This window comes from Myxine glutinosa, chromosome 5 (genome assembly GCF_964187855.1).
Source record: "Myxine glutinosa chromosome 5, kmMyxGlut1.1, whole genome shotgun sequence".
Lineage (NCBI taxonomy): Eukaryota > Metazoa > Chordata > Myxini > Myxiniformes > Myxinidae > Myxine > Myxine glutinosa.
Genome location: NC_136265.1, coordinates 9,211,301 through 9,226,632, shown reverse-complemented (window position 1 = coordinate 9,226,632; position 15,332 = coordinate 9,211,301). Strand labels below are relative to the sequence as shown.

Here is a 15,332-nt window from a genome sequence, read left to right as displayed (position 1 = left end):
CCTTATACCAAATTCGTCTGCACTCCCACTAATCCAAAATTTGCCATCACCCAATTCATCATCAATCCTCATAAGGAGGAAGAGATGGAACACAAAGCACAATGTCACACCCACGTCATGATGCGTCTCACATTCCAAACATCTGCACAATAAAAATAATAAAAACAACCTGGCATGGTGTGGAGGAACGTCACCTCAGGTGAGTGGATGCAGATGGTGCGAGGAGATCTTAATCCTAACTACCTTCTAATTGACTTTAACACACTTTACACTACCCGGGGTCTTTCCCTGCCAAACCATTGGCCATCTTACACTCTATGCGGTTTTAAAACCCAATTCCCATTGACCAAACTGTGGTGCTTCTCAATTTTGGGTCTCACTCCCCGATTCATCTCCCGGTGGTGCCCTTGCACAATTTCCGGGCTGAGTCGTGTAGCTCTCCCAGCAGGTCTACCCACCTGCACACCTCCACCACTGTAGTTGCCACCCGAGCTTACCTAGCTCCTCACCCTAACCTATCTAACTGGGGAAGGCCCCTCCTGGCTCTGTCACCCCTCGGTGCCCTCTGGCACTGGGCTACCCGGGTCCGTCCTCCGGATCCTCGGGCCCCATCCACAACAACTCTACCGGCTCCCAGAGCCCACCTGTGGCCTCACCTGGCCGACATCCTCACAGTGGTGGAGTGCCCAATCAACTACACATACTAACAGGCCACACGCCCAGCCATTTCCACATCACTAATGCACCCATCCAAACTCCATTCTTCCACCATGCACCACAGATGCCAATATCCAACCACAATTTACCTGTACCCTCTACCTAACTCTTACACTACCCTACCCGGGTATTCGCGATGGGGGTCCACTCTTCCCCCATTCACACCTTCGCACCATCCACTCCACTCCACAGTTTCCACCATATTCACTCCACGACCATCCATTCCATACTCCATATATTCCACACTCCATGTATTCCACACAACCATTCTCCATACCTCCTGTAGTTGCACACCTGTGCAATCACACCTGGTGCCACCTGCACCCTCCTTCCTCCCTGGACCATTTGGGTCAACACAACACACATCACCATCACTCCCTCATACACTGCTCCATACACCTGTTCAGTTGCACACCTGTGCAATCTCAATACAACTCACAATCACAATCATTTACTCATACCCTGCTCAATACACTTTCGATCCTCAATACAATTCACAATACATTTTTACACACACACACGGCATCATCTCATCTAACTACTCCCCTCTGGAACTTGCGCTTCCCAGTCGCCCCTTTAAACTACTGCGCTCCCTCGTCATTATCATCCAACTAATCTACCTGCGTCCCCACTACCGGAATCATTGTCACTACCTAACCTTAGCGTTACCTATTGTCAATCTCTAGGTCCCTACACATGATATCCTAACCCTCCCGGGCTAGTTTTCACTGCCAAACCCCATAACTAGTGCTCCTTTGCCCCCGCTGTGAGAGATGGCAGAGTTGCCATCCCACCACATCGGGTATCTCTCACTACCAATTTGGCTCATCCAATTGCAACCAATCAAAAATTTTCCAATTACTGCCAATTCTATTCACTTTTCTAAATTTTGGATCAAAAACACTATCATCATCACCGTCCATTAAACTTGAGCCTCGGTGCGTCATGACGTCATTAAAACTCGGCTTCGCACAGCCGAGCAATGAACGCGGGTGGTTTGGTCGCCTGCAGGTTGAATCCGTCCGGCTTTCAGTTCAAGGGAGGTGGTTTGGTCGGGCCGAGATTCCACGCACCATCTCGGCGCGGCACCTTGCGGTCGCCGGCCCGATGGCTCGATCTCGCCCGGTCGGAACCCCGCCCCCGCCAGGGGGCTCCGTTCCGCTTCCTCCTACTCGCCCCTGAACCGGACCGGTCGCCTCACCCGACAAGGCCCGGACTCGACCGTGCGGGGCCAGGCCCGAATCGTGCGCAACGCCCCGAAGCGGGGCGACGCAGCATCGATCCGCGCGAGGCTTCGCATCCAACAAAGCCAAAGGGCGCCCCGCGCGAGGATTCGCATCCAACAAAGCCAAAGGGCGCCCCGCGCAAGGCTTCGCATCCAACAAAGCTAAAGGGCGCCCCGCGCGAGGCTTTGCATCCAACAAAGGGCTCCGCGCACCGAGCGCCCGCTATCCGTCGCCCTAACTGCTAACCCGGTCAACGTCGATGCTTCACTTGCATACGCGACCCGTTTCACACTCACAAAACCTGGCGTCTCGGTGCCTCCAGTGCATCCCACACTCCATACATTCCACCAACGCACTCCCTGTACACCCCGACGTGCATTCTCGCTCGCACTCGGTTTCACACTCGTGCTTCGTAACACGCTCACCCCTTGACGCACACTTTTTTTTCACACGCGTGCTATTTCCACTCACACGGGACCCTTCACCAACGCCCGGGTGCCATATTGACCCCAATCACGCGACAATTCTCTTGTCGCCAAACATCCTTCTACAAAATCTCCCCGCACAATACACAGCACGACTCACCTGGGGGATCCTTCTCCTTCGCTCCAACACCACCTGCAAACTTTCATTGGTGTTATTAAGCACAGCATCGTGATGTGAGCACGGACTTTGCACAGTTTCCATTCCTTCCTCCGACTGTTGCTCTTCTTCGTCTGTCGTTTCTACAATTTTAATTATACCCACTACTGCTTTTTCTTTATTCCCCTCGACGACCGTTGGCTTTAATAAAATTTTCTCTCCTACCTCAGCGGTTGCCGGCTGCCCCATACCCCGGGTCGCGATCTCTATACCCGTCATTGTACCCGCGCTTTCCTCCGCCTCACTCAACCAGCGCTTCTCGACCCACGTTACCTCCTCGTGCACCCGTGGGACCTGCTCGCCCGATCTGCCCCCAAGGTTCTCCCCCACTGCCAAATTGGTCCCCATCTTCCTTTTTGACTCTGCATTCATTTCTTTTAGTTCCTTCGTCATTTGAACACCCATGTCGTTAATTTTCCTGGTGGATATGAGCCCCTGGGCATACATTTCGTTTTCCTCATTCCATTGGGTCAAAAATTTCGACAGATTTGCAAAAAATGGATCCCAGACCGCTGACAACGCGGGCTCGACTGCCGCAACCATGTGCGAAGCGCCGCCATTTTGTGCACCTGATACCCCCGCGACCGCACCTTCTTTGCTCTCCTCTTCCACTATTCCCACTTCTTCCCTGGGGTCCTGGGTTACCCCTAACCCCTCTAATTCCCCCACCGGCATCCGATCATCTTGACCATCCATGGCACAACTTAAATTTAGATGTTATTACAATCTCGGCCGCTCCAAATTTTGACCAAATTTTTTTTTAGATGTTTAAAAATTTGGTTCGGGCCTCGAATCTCACTCCCAGACACCAATTGTTACGGACCGCGGATAAGGTGTTGATTTACCGAGCGGATGGCGGCCGCGGCCCGAACTATTAACAATGACTAAAACCCGATTCCTTAAACGTGGGCCAAATCGTGCCACAGATATTCAATGGGGAAAAGACAAAGGCGACACGGATGTGAAGAAGAGGAAGACAGAAGTAGGAAATACGAATATAATTTATTTGCTATTTACAACCAAAAGAAACCAAGGAGAAGGAAGGATAATAAAATAATTTACAGAAGAAATCAAGGAGACACAGTGAAAATTCTAGCTTACCTATGCAGTCTTATTTAGAAACCCAAGGACAAGACAAACAAAGACGGACTCACACGAATGGGGAATTTGCAGGCAGGAATGATCGGAAGGAGGAATAGCTTGGCGGGAGAGGAAGGTTCAGCGGGGATCGGTCGGGCTGGAAGCGGACAGCCGCCGTCAATACTCGAGCTGGGATCGCCAAACCGCCGCGGTTCCAAACTGCACGGCGAAGCTCCTCCGGTGCACCGTGCGCTCTCCAAAGCTGCTCCTTAGAACTCTTTCTTGGCACCTCTGTGCAACTCTCTCTTGGCGCTTCTCACTTGGCACTTCGCACTTTGCAGTTGGCACTTCGCACTTGTTCTTTCGCACTTGGCACTGCGCACTTGGCACTTCGCACTTCTGCCGTATCTCTGACTCTCCTTTGGCACTTGTGTCAAAGGCTTCCGCGCGCGCTTTTTATAACGCCGCCGGCGATCAAACCGCCGGCCTCCAGAACACGCCCATCGGTGAGCTCGCCTCGGCCCTGATTGGTCGGCACGGGCTCTCTGGCTCCGCCCTTGATGACGATGGGCGGGCACGCCCAGGATTCGGCAGCTCCTCCCCCTTCTTCTCCAAGCCTACCTCGTGGCTAATGGAGTCGCGGTGAAAACAGCCCAATAGCTGCGGCGAATGCAGTTGGCAATTGAGGCTTTATTAAATGAAAATGAAAGGGGATCTATCTATTTGAATTCGGTGCAATGGAGTGTCAATTAATGGAAGACACGGCCTTAACCTACATGGAATAAGGAAATAAACTACCAACAAGGAGGAAATCTATGATTGGCTGACGTGATTGTTTATGACCTAATTACGGGACGCACTTTGACCTTTATACACAACTGGAGGAAGGATGGCGATATTTTTACAACAATTTACACAACAATAAAAAAAACAATCCTCATTTCCACAACATTATTTAATAATTCTGATCTACACATGATGTTATTTGGTAATTGTGGTCTACACATTATGTTATTTAGTAATTGTGGTCTACACATTATGTTATTTAGTAATTGTGGCCTACACATTATGTTATTTAATAATTGTGATCTACACATTATGTTATTTGGTAATTGTGGTCTACGCATTATGCTATTTGGTAATTGTGGTCTGCACATTGTGTTATTAAGTAATTGTGGCCTACACATTATTTTATTTAATAATTGTGGTCTACACATTCTGTTATTGAGTAATAGTGGCCTGCACATTATGTTATTTAATAATTGTGGCCTTCACATTATGTTATTTAGTAATTGTGGTCCACACATTATGTTATTTAGGAATTGTGGTCTACACATTATGTTATTTAGTAATTGTGGTCTGCACATTATGTTATTTAGTAATTGTGGTTCACACATCATGTTATTTGGTAATTGTGGCCTACACATTATGTTATTTGGTAATTGTGGTCGACGCATTATGTTATTTGGTAATTGTGGCCTGCACATTATGTTATTTGGTAATTGTGGTCTACGCATTATGTTATTTGGTAATTGTGGTCTACACATTATGTTATTTGGTAATTGTGGCCTGCACATTATGTTATTTGGTAATTGTGGTCTAGGCATTGTGTTATTTAGTAATTGTGGCCTGCACATTATGTTATTTAGTAATTGTGTTCTACGCATTATGTTATTTAGTAATTGTGGCCTACACATTATGTTATTTAATAATTGTGGTCCACACATTATGTTATTTAGTAATTGTGATCTACACATTATGTTATTTAATAATTGTGATCTACACATTTTGTTATTTGGTAATTGTGGTCTACACATTATGTTATTTAGTAATTGTGGTCTACACATTATGTTATTTAGTAATTGTGGTCTACACATTATGTTATTTAGTAATTGTGGTCTACACATTATGTTATTTAGTAATTGTGGCCTACACATTATGTTATTTAATAATTGTGATCGACACATTATGGTATTTGGTAATTGTGGTCTACGCATTATGCTATTTGGTAATTGTGGTCTACGCATTATGCTATTTAGTAATTGTGGCCTACACATTATGTTATTTAATAATTGTGATCTACGCATTATGCGATTTGGTAATTGTGGTCTACACATTATGTTGTTTGGTAATTGTGGTCTACACATTATGCTATTTGGTAATTGTGGCTTACACATTGTGTTATTTAGTAATTGTGGCCTACACATTATTTTATTTCATAATTGTGGTCTACACATTATGTTATGTAGTAATTGTGGCCTGCACATTATGTTATTTAATAATTGTGGTCTACGCATTATGCTATTTGGTAATTGTGGTCTATGCATTATGCTATTTGGTAATTGTGGTCTACACATTATGCTATTTGGTAATTGTGGTCTATGCATTATGCTATTTGGTAATTGTGGTCTATGCATTATGCTATTTAGTAATTGTGGCCTACACATTATGTTATTCGGTAATTGTGGCCTACACATGATGTTATTTAGTAATTGTGGTCTACGCATTATGCTATTTGGTAATTGTGGTCTACGCATTATGTTATTTGGTAATTGTGGTCTACACATGATGTTATTTGGTAATTGTGGCCTACACATTATGCTATTTGGTAATTGTGGTCTACACATTATGTTATTTGGTAATTGTGGTCTACGCATAATGCTATTTAGTAATTGTGGTCTCCACATTATGCTATTTAGTAATTGTGGCCTCCACATTATGTTATTTAATAATTGTGATCTACGCATTACGCTATTTAGTAATTGTGGTCTACACATTATGTTATTTGGTAATTGTGGTCTACACATTATGCTATTTGGTAATTGTGGCCTACACATTGTGTTATTTAGTAATTGTGGCCTACACATTATTTTATTTAATAATTGTGGTCTACACATTCTGTTATTGAGTAATAGTGGCCTGCACATTATGTTATTTAATAATTGTGGCCTTCACATTATGTTATTTAGTAATTGTGGTCCACACATTATGTTATTTAGTAATTGTGGTCTACACATTATGTTATTTAGTAATTGTGGTCTGCACATTATGTTATTTAGTAATTGTGGTCCACACATTATGTTATTTGGTAATTGTGGCATACACATTATGTTATTTGGTAATTGTTGTCGACGCATTATGTTATTTGGTAGTTGTGGCCTGCACATTATGTTATTTGGTAATTGTGGTCTACGCATTATGTTATTTGGTAATTGTGGTCCACACATTATGTTATTTGGTAATTGTGGCCTGCACATTATGTTATTTGGTAATTGTGGTCTAGGCATTGTGTTACTCAGTAATTGTGGCCTGCACATTATGTTATTTAGTAACTGTGGCTGACACATTATGTTATTTGGTAATTGTGGTCTACGCATTATGTTATTTAGTAATTGTGGTCTACACATTATGTTATTTAGTAATTGTGGTCTTCGCATTATGTTATTTAGTAATTGTGGCCTACACGTTATGTTATTTAGTAATTGTGGTCTACACATTATGCTATTTGGTAATTGTGGCCTGCACATTATGTTATTTGGTAATTGTGGCCTACACATTATGTTATTTGGTAATTGTGGTCTACGCATTATGTTATTTAGTAATTGTGGTCTATGCATTATGTTATTTAGTAATTGTGATCTACACATTATGTTATTTAATAATTGTGATCTACACATGATGTTATTTGGTAATTGTGGCCTGCACATTATGTTATTTGGTAATTGTGGTCTAGGCATTGTGTTACTTAGTAATTGTGATCTACACATTATGTTATTTAATAATTGTGATCTACACATTATGTTATTTGGTAATTGTGGCCTGCACATTATGTTATTTGGTAATTGTGGTCTACACATTATGTTATTTAGTAATTGTGGTCTTCGCATTATTTTATTTAGTAATTGTGGCCTACACATTATGTTATTTAGTAATTGTGGTCTACACATTATGCTATTTGGTAATTGTGGCCTGCACATTATGTTATTTGGTAATTGTGGCCTACACATTATGTTATTTGGTAATTGTGGTCTACGCATTATGTTATTTAGTAATTGTGGTCTATGCATTATGTTATTTAGTAATTGTGGTCTACGCATTATGTTATTTAGTAATTGTGGCCGACACATTATATTATTTGTTATTGTGGTCTACGCATTATGTTATTTAGTAATTGTGGTCTACACATTATGTTATTTAGTAATTGTGGTCTTCGCATTATTTTATTTAGTAATTGTGGCCTACACATTATGTTATTTAGTAATTGTGGTCTACACATTATGCTATTTGGTAATTGTGGCCTGCACATTATGTTATTTGGTAATTGTGGCCTACACATTATGTTATTTGGTAATTGTGGTCTACGCATTATGTTATTTAGTAATTGTGGTCTATGCATTATGTTATTTAGTAATTGTGGTCTACGCATTATGTTATTTAGTAATTGTGGCCGACACATTATGTTATTTAGTAATTGTGGCCGACACATTATGTTATTTGGTAATTGTGGGCTATGCATTATGTTATTTGGTAATTGTGGTCTACACATTATGTTATTTAGTAATTGTGGCCGACACATTATGTTATTTAGTAATTGTGGTCTACACATTATGTTATTTATTAATTGTGGCCGACACATTATGTTATTTCGTAATTGTGGTCTACGCATTATGTTGTTTAGTAATTGTGGTCTTCGCATTATGTTGTTTAGTAATTGTGGCCTACACATTATGTTATTTAGTAATTGTGGCCTACACATTATGTTATTTAGTAATTGTGGCCGACACATTATGTTATTTAGTAATTGTGGTCTACACATTATGTTATTTATTAATTGTGGCCGACACAATATGTTATTTCGTAATATTGGTCTACGCATTATGTTGTTTCGTAATTGTGGTCTACGCATTATGTTATTTGGTAATTGTGGCCTACACATTGTGTTATTTAGTAATTGTGGCCTACACATTCTGTTATTTCGTAATTGTGGCCTGCACATTATGTTATTTAGTAATTGTGGCCTGCACATTATGTTATTTTGTAATTGTGGTCTACGCATTATGTTATTTGGTAATTGTGGTCTACGCATTATGTTATTTCGTAATTGTGGCCTGCACATTATGTTATTTAGTAATTGTGGCCTACACATTATACTTGTTTAGTAATTGTGGTCTACACATTATGTTGTTTAGTAATTGTGGCCTACACATTATACTTATTTAGTAATTGTGGCCTCCACATTATGTTATTTAGTAATTGTGGCCTCCACATTATGTTATTTAGTAATTGTGGCCTCCACATTATGTTATTTAGTAATTGTGGCCTACACATTATGTTATTTCGTAATTGTGGCCTACACATTATATTTATTTAGTAATTGTGGCCTCTGCATTATGTTATTTAGTAATTGTGGTCTACACATTATGTTATTTGGTAATTGTGGTCTCCGCATTATGTTATTTAGTAATTGTGGCCTGCACATTATGTTATTTAGTAATTGTGGCCTGCACATTATGTTATTTCGTAATTGTGGCCTACACATTATGTTATTTAGTAATTGTGGCCTACACATTATGTTACTTAATAATTGTACCAGAAACGACACGTTTGCTTCAAATGTTGGAGTTAATATTCCTTCTCTTTTTTGCAGATATTGGAATGCTTCCAATCAAAAGGTACTTGCATGTGGATTCATCACCTGCAATAGACACGTTTCCCTCGCGTTGAGCAGTCATGACATTCGGCCTGTGTCCCATTCCCTCCTGCAGCTCGTTCGATGAACCCTTGAAGTGGCAGTTTGTGGTTAATTCAGCAGTCTTCATCGGGGGAGTATGTACTTGTATTTACTATCATTTTTAAAATCATAATTACTGATTCATTCAATAAGCAGAATCATTTCAAAATAAATGGAGCATTCATAGAACACGTGACCCCACACAGGGTTGAGAAAAAGGACATGGGAAGAGTCTTTAACTCTTGCTTTGAGTTTACGAGTACGATCTAAGTTATTTTTGTTTTTTAGCCTTGATGGTAATGACATAACACGATGAGCTGCCATATTTGTCAGAATCTCAAACAGTAACTCTGCCCTCAGGGCATGATGGCATGAATGTTGATTCTCATAGTTTTCTCATAGTAACTCTGCCCTCAGGGCATGATGGCATGAATGCTGATTCTCATAGTTTTCTCATAGTAACTCTGCCCTCAGGGCATGATGGCATGAATGTTGATTCTCATAGTTTTCTCACAGTAACTCTGCCCTCAAGGCATGATGGCATGAATGCTGATTCTCATAGTTTTCTCATAGTAACTCTGCCCTCAGGGCATGATGGCATGAATGCTGATTCTCATAGTTTTCTCATCGTAACTCTGCCATCGGGGCATTATTGTGTGAATGCTGATTCTCATAGTTTTCTCATCGTAACTCTGCCGTCGGGGCATTATTGTGTGAATGCTGATTCTCATAGTTTTCTCAAAGTAACTCTGCCCTCAGGGCATGATGGCATGAATGTTGATTCTCATAGTTTTCTCAAAGTAACTCTGCCCTCAGGGCATGATGGCATGAATGCTGATTCTCAGTTTTCTCAAAGTAACTCTGCCCTCAGGGCATGATGGCATGAATCCTGATTCTCATAGTAACTCTGCCCTCAGGGCATGATGGCATGAATGCTGATTGTCATCGTTTTCTCATCGTAACTCTGTCATCGGGGCATTATTGTGTGAATGCTGATTCTCATAGTTTTCTCATAGTTACTCTGCCCTCAGGGCATGATGGCATGAATGTTGATTCTCATAGTTTTCTCATAGTAACTCTGCCCTCAGGGCATGATGGCATGAATGCTGATTCTCATAGTTTTCTCATAGTAACTCTGTCATCGGGGCATTATTGTGTGAATGCTGATTCTCATAGTTTTCTCATAGTTACTCTGCCGTCGGGGCATTATTGTGTGAATGCTGATTCTCATAGTTTTCTCAAAGTAACTCTGCCCTCAGGGCATGAGTGATGATGGCATCAAGGCATGAGGGCATGAATGCTGATTCTCATAGTTTTCTCATCGTAACTCTGCCGTCGGGGCATTATTGTGTGAATGCTGATTCTCATAGTTTTCTCAAAGTAACTCTGCCCTCAGGGCATGATGGCATGAATCCTGATTCTCAGTTTTCTCAAAGTAACTCTGCCCTCAGGGCATGATGGCATGAATGCTGATTCTCATAGTTTTCTCATAGTAACTCTGCCCTCAGGGCATGATGGCATGAATGCTGATTCTCATAGTTTTCTCATAGTAACTCTGCCCTCAGGGCATGATGGCATGAATGCTGATTCTCATTGTTTTCTCATCGTAACTCTGTCATCGGGGCATTATTGTGTGAATGCTGATTCTCATAGTTTTCTCATAGTTACTCTGCCCTCAGGGCATGATGGCATGAATGTTGATTCTCATAGTTTTCTCAGAGTAACTCTGCCCTCAGGGCATGATGGCATGAATGCTGATTCTCATAGTTTTCTCATAGTAACTCTGCCCTCAGGGCATGATGGCATGAATGTTGATTCTCATCGTTTTCTCATAGTAACTCTGCCCTCAGGGCATGATGGCATGAATGCTGATTCTCATTGTTTTCTCATCGTAACTCTATCATCGGGGCATTATTGTGTGAATGCTGATTCTCATAGTTTTCTCATAGTTACTCTGCCCTCAGGGCATGATGGCATGAATGTTGATTCTCATAGTTTTCTCAGAGTAACTCTGCCCTCAGGGCATGATGGCATGAATGTTGATTCTCATAGTTTTCTCATAGTAACTCTGCCCTCAGGGCATGATGGCATGAATGCTGATTCTCATAGTTTTCTCATAGTTTTCTCATAGTAACTCTGCCCTCAGGGCATGATGGCATGAATGCTGATTCTCATTGTTTTCTCATCGTAACTCTGTCATCGGGGCATTATTGTGTGAATGCTGATTCTCATAGTTTTCTCATAGTTACTCTGCCCTCAGGGCATGATGGCATGAATGTTGATTCTCATAGTTTTCTCAGAGTAACTCTGCCCTCAGGGCATGATGGCATGAATGCTGATTCTCATAGTTTTCTCAGAGTAACTCTGCCCTCAGGGCATGATGGCATGAATGCTGATTCTCATAGTTTTCTCATAGTAACTCTGCCGTCGGGGCATTATTGTGTGAATGCTGATTCTCATAGTTTTCTTGTAGTTACTCTGCCCCCAGGGCATGAATATTTTGTCTAAGTACTGCTAAATGTAAGGATTTTGAAGGTACCGAAAAGTCAATTTGTGTTCTCCACTGTTCAAGTGTACATTTCAATGAAGTAAATTAAAAGATTTTGAGGGTTGTATAAATTTTTTTTGGAAGTTTACCGCCGTTGATTCGGCGTCTCTTACATCACCCTATTTAACACGTTAAATTAGTTCTTTCTGCCTGATGTTCGTATCCTTTATGACATCCCTAAAAACAGTAATTTTCCTGTTTGGAATGATTTTCAATTTTGTTTGACTGACAGGCAGACAGAGTGCAAATATTATCTTATTCCTTTCTGCGCATGTGTGTTCAGGGCGAAATCCGAGCCAAAGTACGGTAAAATTGCAGGTTGTTTTCCGATTCGTGTTCAAAATATAACATTCCATTTAAATTAAGTCGTTCCTTTATCATTAATCGACTTTTGTCGATGGACACACAGACAGACAGAAGTGAAACAATCGCTTAACCCCGCATTTCGCTTCGCGTACGTGGGATAATAATCACTCGATGAAGGGGAAAAATGGCGGTGATTTAGATGTTTTAACAATTCCTTCAAAACGAGGTATAAAACACATAGACACTGCCAGAACTTCCAGGAGAGAAAGAAGTTGGAATTTCAAAAAAAGTGGATCTGGGGTGAATTAATGGGGGTAGAAAAGATCAAGGTTTTGGATGGGGGAAGATAAGAGATGGTGGTGAACAGCTGTTTTAAAGACCTGGAGGGAGGAGAGGGATTGAAGAGAGTGAGGGAGTTTGTTCCAGAGGCGGGAGAAAAGAGGAATGAAGGAGTGAAGGGTTAATTTATAAACCTTAAGAAGGTTAAAGAAGGTTTTAGCTTCTTTTTAAGAATGTTTATGTTGGGGTTAATTTGCTTATGAGAACAAGGCCCCATATTCATACCTGTAGCCTCACCTGAATTCACACCGACAAGACGTGAATTAGCACCAGGTCCTATCGTGCCTCAAGCATGCAGGTGTCAAACAATGGGTAAGCAGGACGGGAAACAGGCCCTCTCTTCCAAGCCTATCCCAATCCACAAGCAACACTAGAACGGTACTCAGTAGAGCGCACACCTTCGCCAGGTTGAACAGTGTACATAGGTCGGATCGGAATTCGGACCTGAACCAAAATCTAATTGGCTTGGTCTTGTCGCCTAACCAACTCATCCACCAAATTTTGTCCGAATCCGTTCACAACTTTTTGAAATATCACGCTAAATGTCGTTTTTGGCCCCATCACTCGATGGTGAAGAATAACTGAAAAAACAAATAATTCTCTTATCCAGATCAGGATTCAGATCTTCACCAGAATCAAATGGATTCTTCCTCGTCACACATCCAACCTGTCCACCAAGTTTCGTCTGAGGAGTGTGCATGTAGGTGAACCAACGTTGGTGCGATAACATCAAAGTAAGGGTAACAATCTGCGAATCGAACATTGACCGACGTTGTGTTTCCTTCAGACCTTATTACTTGTCAGATCATTTAAGAGAGTTCTTGCGTACTTTGTACCGGATGCTGATGCCAACGAGATAGCCGGAGTGATCCATGACACAGTCCAACGTATCATCACCAGACTCGCCTAAGTTCATACTCGGTGACTTTAACCATTGTAAATTGGACTGGCTCCTGCCCCATTATTGTCCCCCGTCGCACCGCGGAGCGAAAGGGGGACTATGGTTTTCCCCTCCATCCGTGCGTGCGTCCGTCCGTCCGTGCGTGCGTGCGCGCGTACGTACGTGCGTGCGTGCGTAAGCGAAGGACCGAATTCTAATTTGCTGTGTGGGTGCAACCCACGTCAAAATCCAAGATGGCCGCCGCCATGTATGTCTGAACCTTGTGAGCGAAATATCTTGAAAAATAAACGAACTACTAACGTCTAATCTGGTGTTTGGGTGTATCTACGCATAAGGAAGAACGCTATTGAAAATTGGGTCGCCACGTCAAAATCCAAGATGGCCGCCTTGCGTCTTCCACTTTGTCAACTCACATCACTTCACCGACGGGGACCTAGGCGTAACGCTTGTTTTCAATATGTCAAGGACGCTACGTGGGGAAATAATACTCAAACTCCAGGGTCTCACTATCTGCCACGATCTTTCTTAGGCAAACTGCATTTCAAAGTTTGCCTCCAAAGCCAGTCGTACAAAGTCCTTCCTTGGCACACCTGAACCCCTATCCACCTACAAGACCTTCATCTGCAGCCTGGAGTACTGCTCTCCCATGTGGGCTAGTTCCCCTGCCTCACATCTTCCTCAGCTTGATGCCATGACAGCCAAGGCTGTCAAGATCATTGAAATCTCCCACAACAAATGACAAATGTGTGGATTCATAGAGAGGATGCTTGGGATAGAGGGTTGTGGAGAAATGAGGTCGTGTGTGTTTCTGGTGAAAAATGAGTGATTGTTGTTGTGTTTTTCCCAAACCCTAAAGCCAACTCTACTCCCCGTCACCCTCCCTTGAGGTTGTGGTTCTGGTGAAAATGAGTGATTGGTGTTGTTCCCCCATTATAATGCATTTGTTTCCTGCTCCCAGAGTTGTTCCTGTAAAAGCAGGAAGTGGGGTCAGTATGTCAGCATGTCAGCGACCCTTTAAACAGAAGGAGTTGAGTGTTCGGCTCATTTTGTTTGATTTCTTATTCTAACTCTAGTTTGATTGTCTCACCCATCAACATTATCTGGAGATCCTCAACTTCCAACCAACGTCTCTCCATCTCCTATCCTTGGTGTTTAGGAAGGATCCCGAAGTGGACCCGGCCATCAGGGACGCAGAGATTCCTTGCTCAAGGAACGGAAATTCTTTATCAGCTTGGTCGGTACACGAGGTCTCGGCTGCAGGTAATTTCAGTGAGAGTGTAAATTACAATGTGTTATATTATTATTGTTGTTATTGTTCTTCTTCGGTTGTAGTATCACTGTTCTGTACTTTCAGTGTGACAAGTGGACCCCATCAGAAACCTGGAGTCTATGTGAGCAGTGTTAAGCCTGGATCCGTATCCGAGGAGGTCGGGCTTGAGGTCAGAGGCCCACAAGGGTCGTTGTTTACCTTTTAATGAAACTTTTAAAATAAAAATATCAGTATAGTACTGAAACTTGTACCTGTTTTATATGCAGAACGGAACATTAGGAGATGGTGGTGTGGATGGGCGGTCCCCCTCTTACCGTCGGGCGCATAAGGCTGCTGAGGCAGTTTCCATGGCTAGGGGGCACAATCCTGGATGGGTCTCCGCTCCGATCTCTGATCATCAATTTGGATTCTGTTAGGTCAGGTCAGGTATGGGAGCATGCGCCGGAGCAGTGTGTCGGTGCATCCACTTTCCGACGGTACTCCAGGGACCTCCTCCGTCTTGCCATCCCCCAGGTTGATGCCTGGCCCATCCTTATCTCCTTGAGATACCGATCAACCTGCTGCAACCACGA

The 15,332-nt window shown here is 42.5% G+C and overlaps 2 protein-coding genes across 2 annotated transcripts in view; both read left to right on the top strand.

The window, feature by feature from the left end:
* Positions 1 to 15,332, top strand: part of LOC144892202 (uncharacterized) — a 997,431-nt gene that overhangs the window by 782,217 nt on the left and 199,882 nt on the right. The gene's annotated exons all lie outside the window — the stretch shown is intronic.
* Positions 1 to 15,332, top strand: part of USH1C (USH1 protein network component harmonin) — a 315,470-nt gene that overhangs the window by 149,279 nt on the left and 150,859 nt on the right. Inside the window, exons 7-10 of the mRNA XM_078777569.1 lie at positions 9,313 to 9,337; positions 9,431 to 9,491; positions 14,647 to 14,750; positions 14,845 to 14,929. Of these exons, the coding sequence (XP_078633695.1) occupies positions 9,313 to 9,337; positions 9,431 to 9,491; positions 14,647 to 14,750; positions 14,845 to 14,929 (275 nt within the window). The remainder of the gene's footprint in view (positions 1 to 9,312; positions 9,338 to 9,430; positions 9,492 to 14,646; positions 14,751 to 14,844; positions 14,930 to 15,332) is intronic.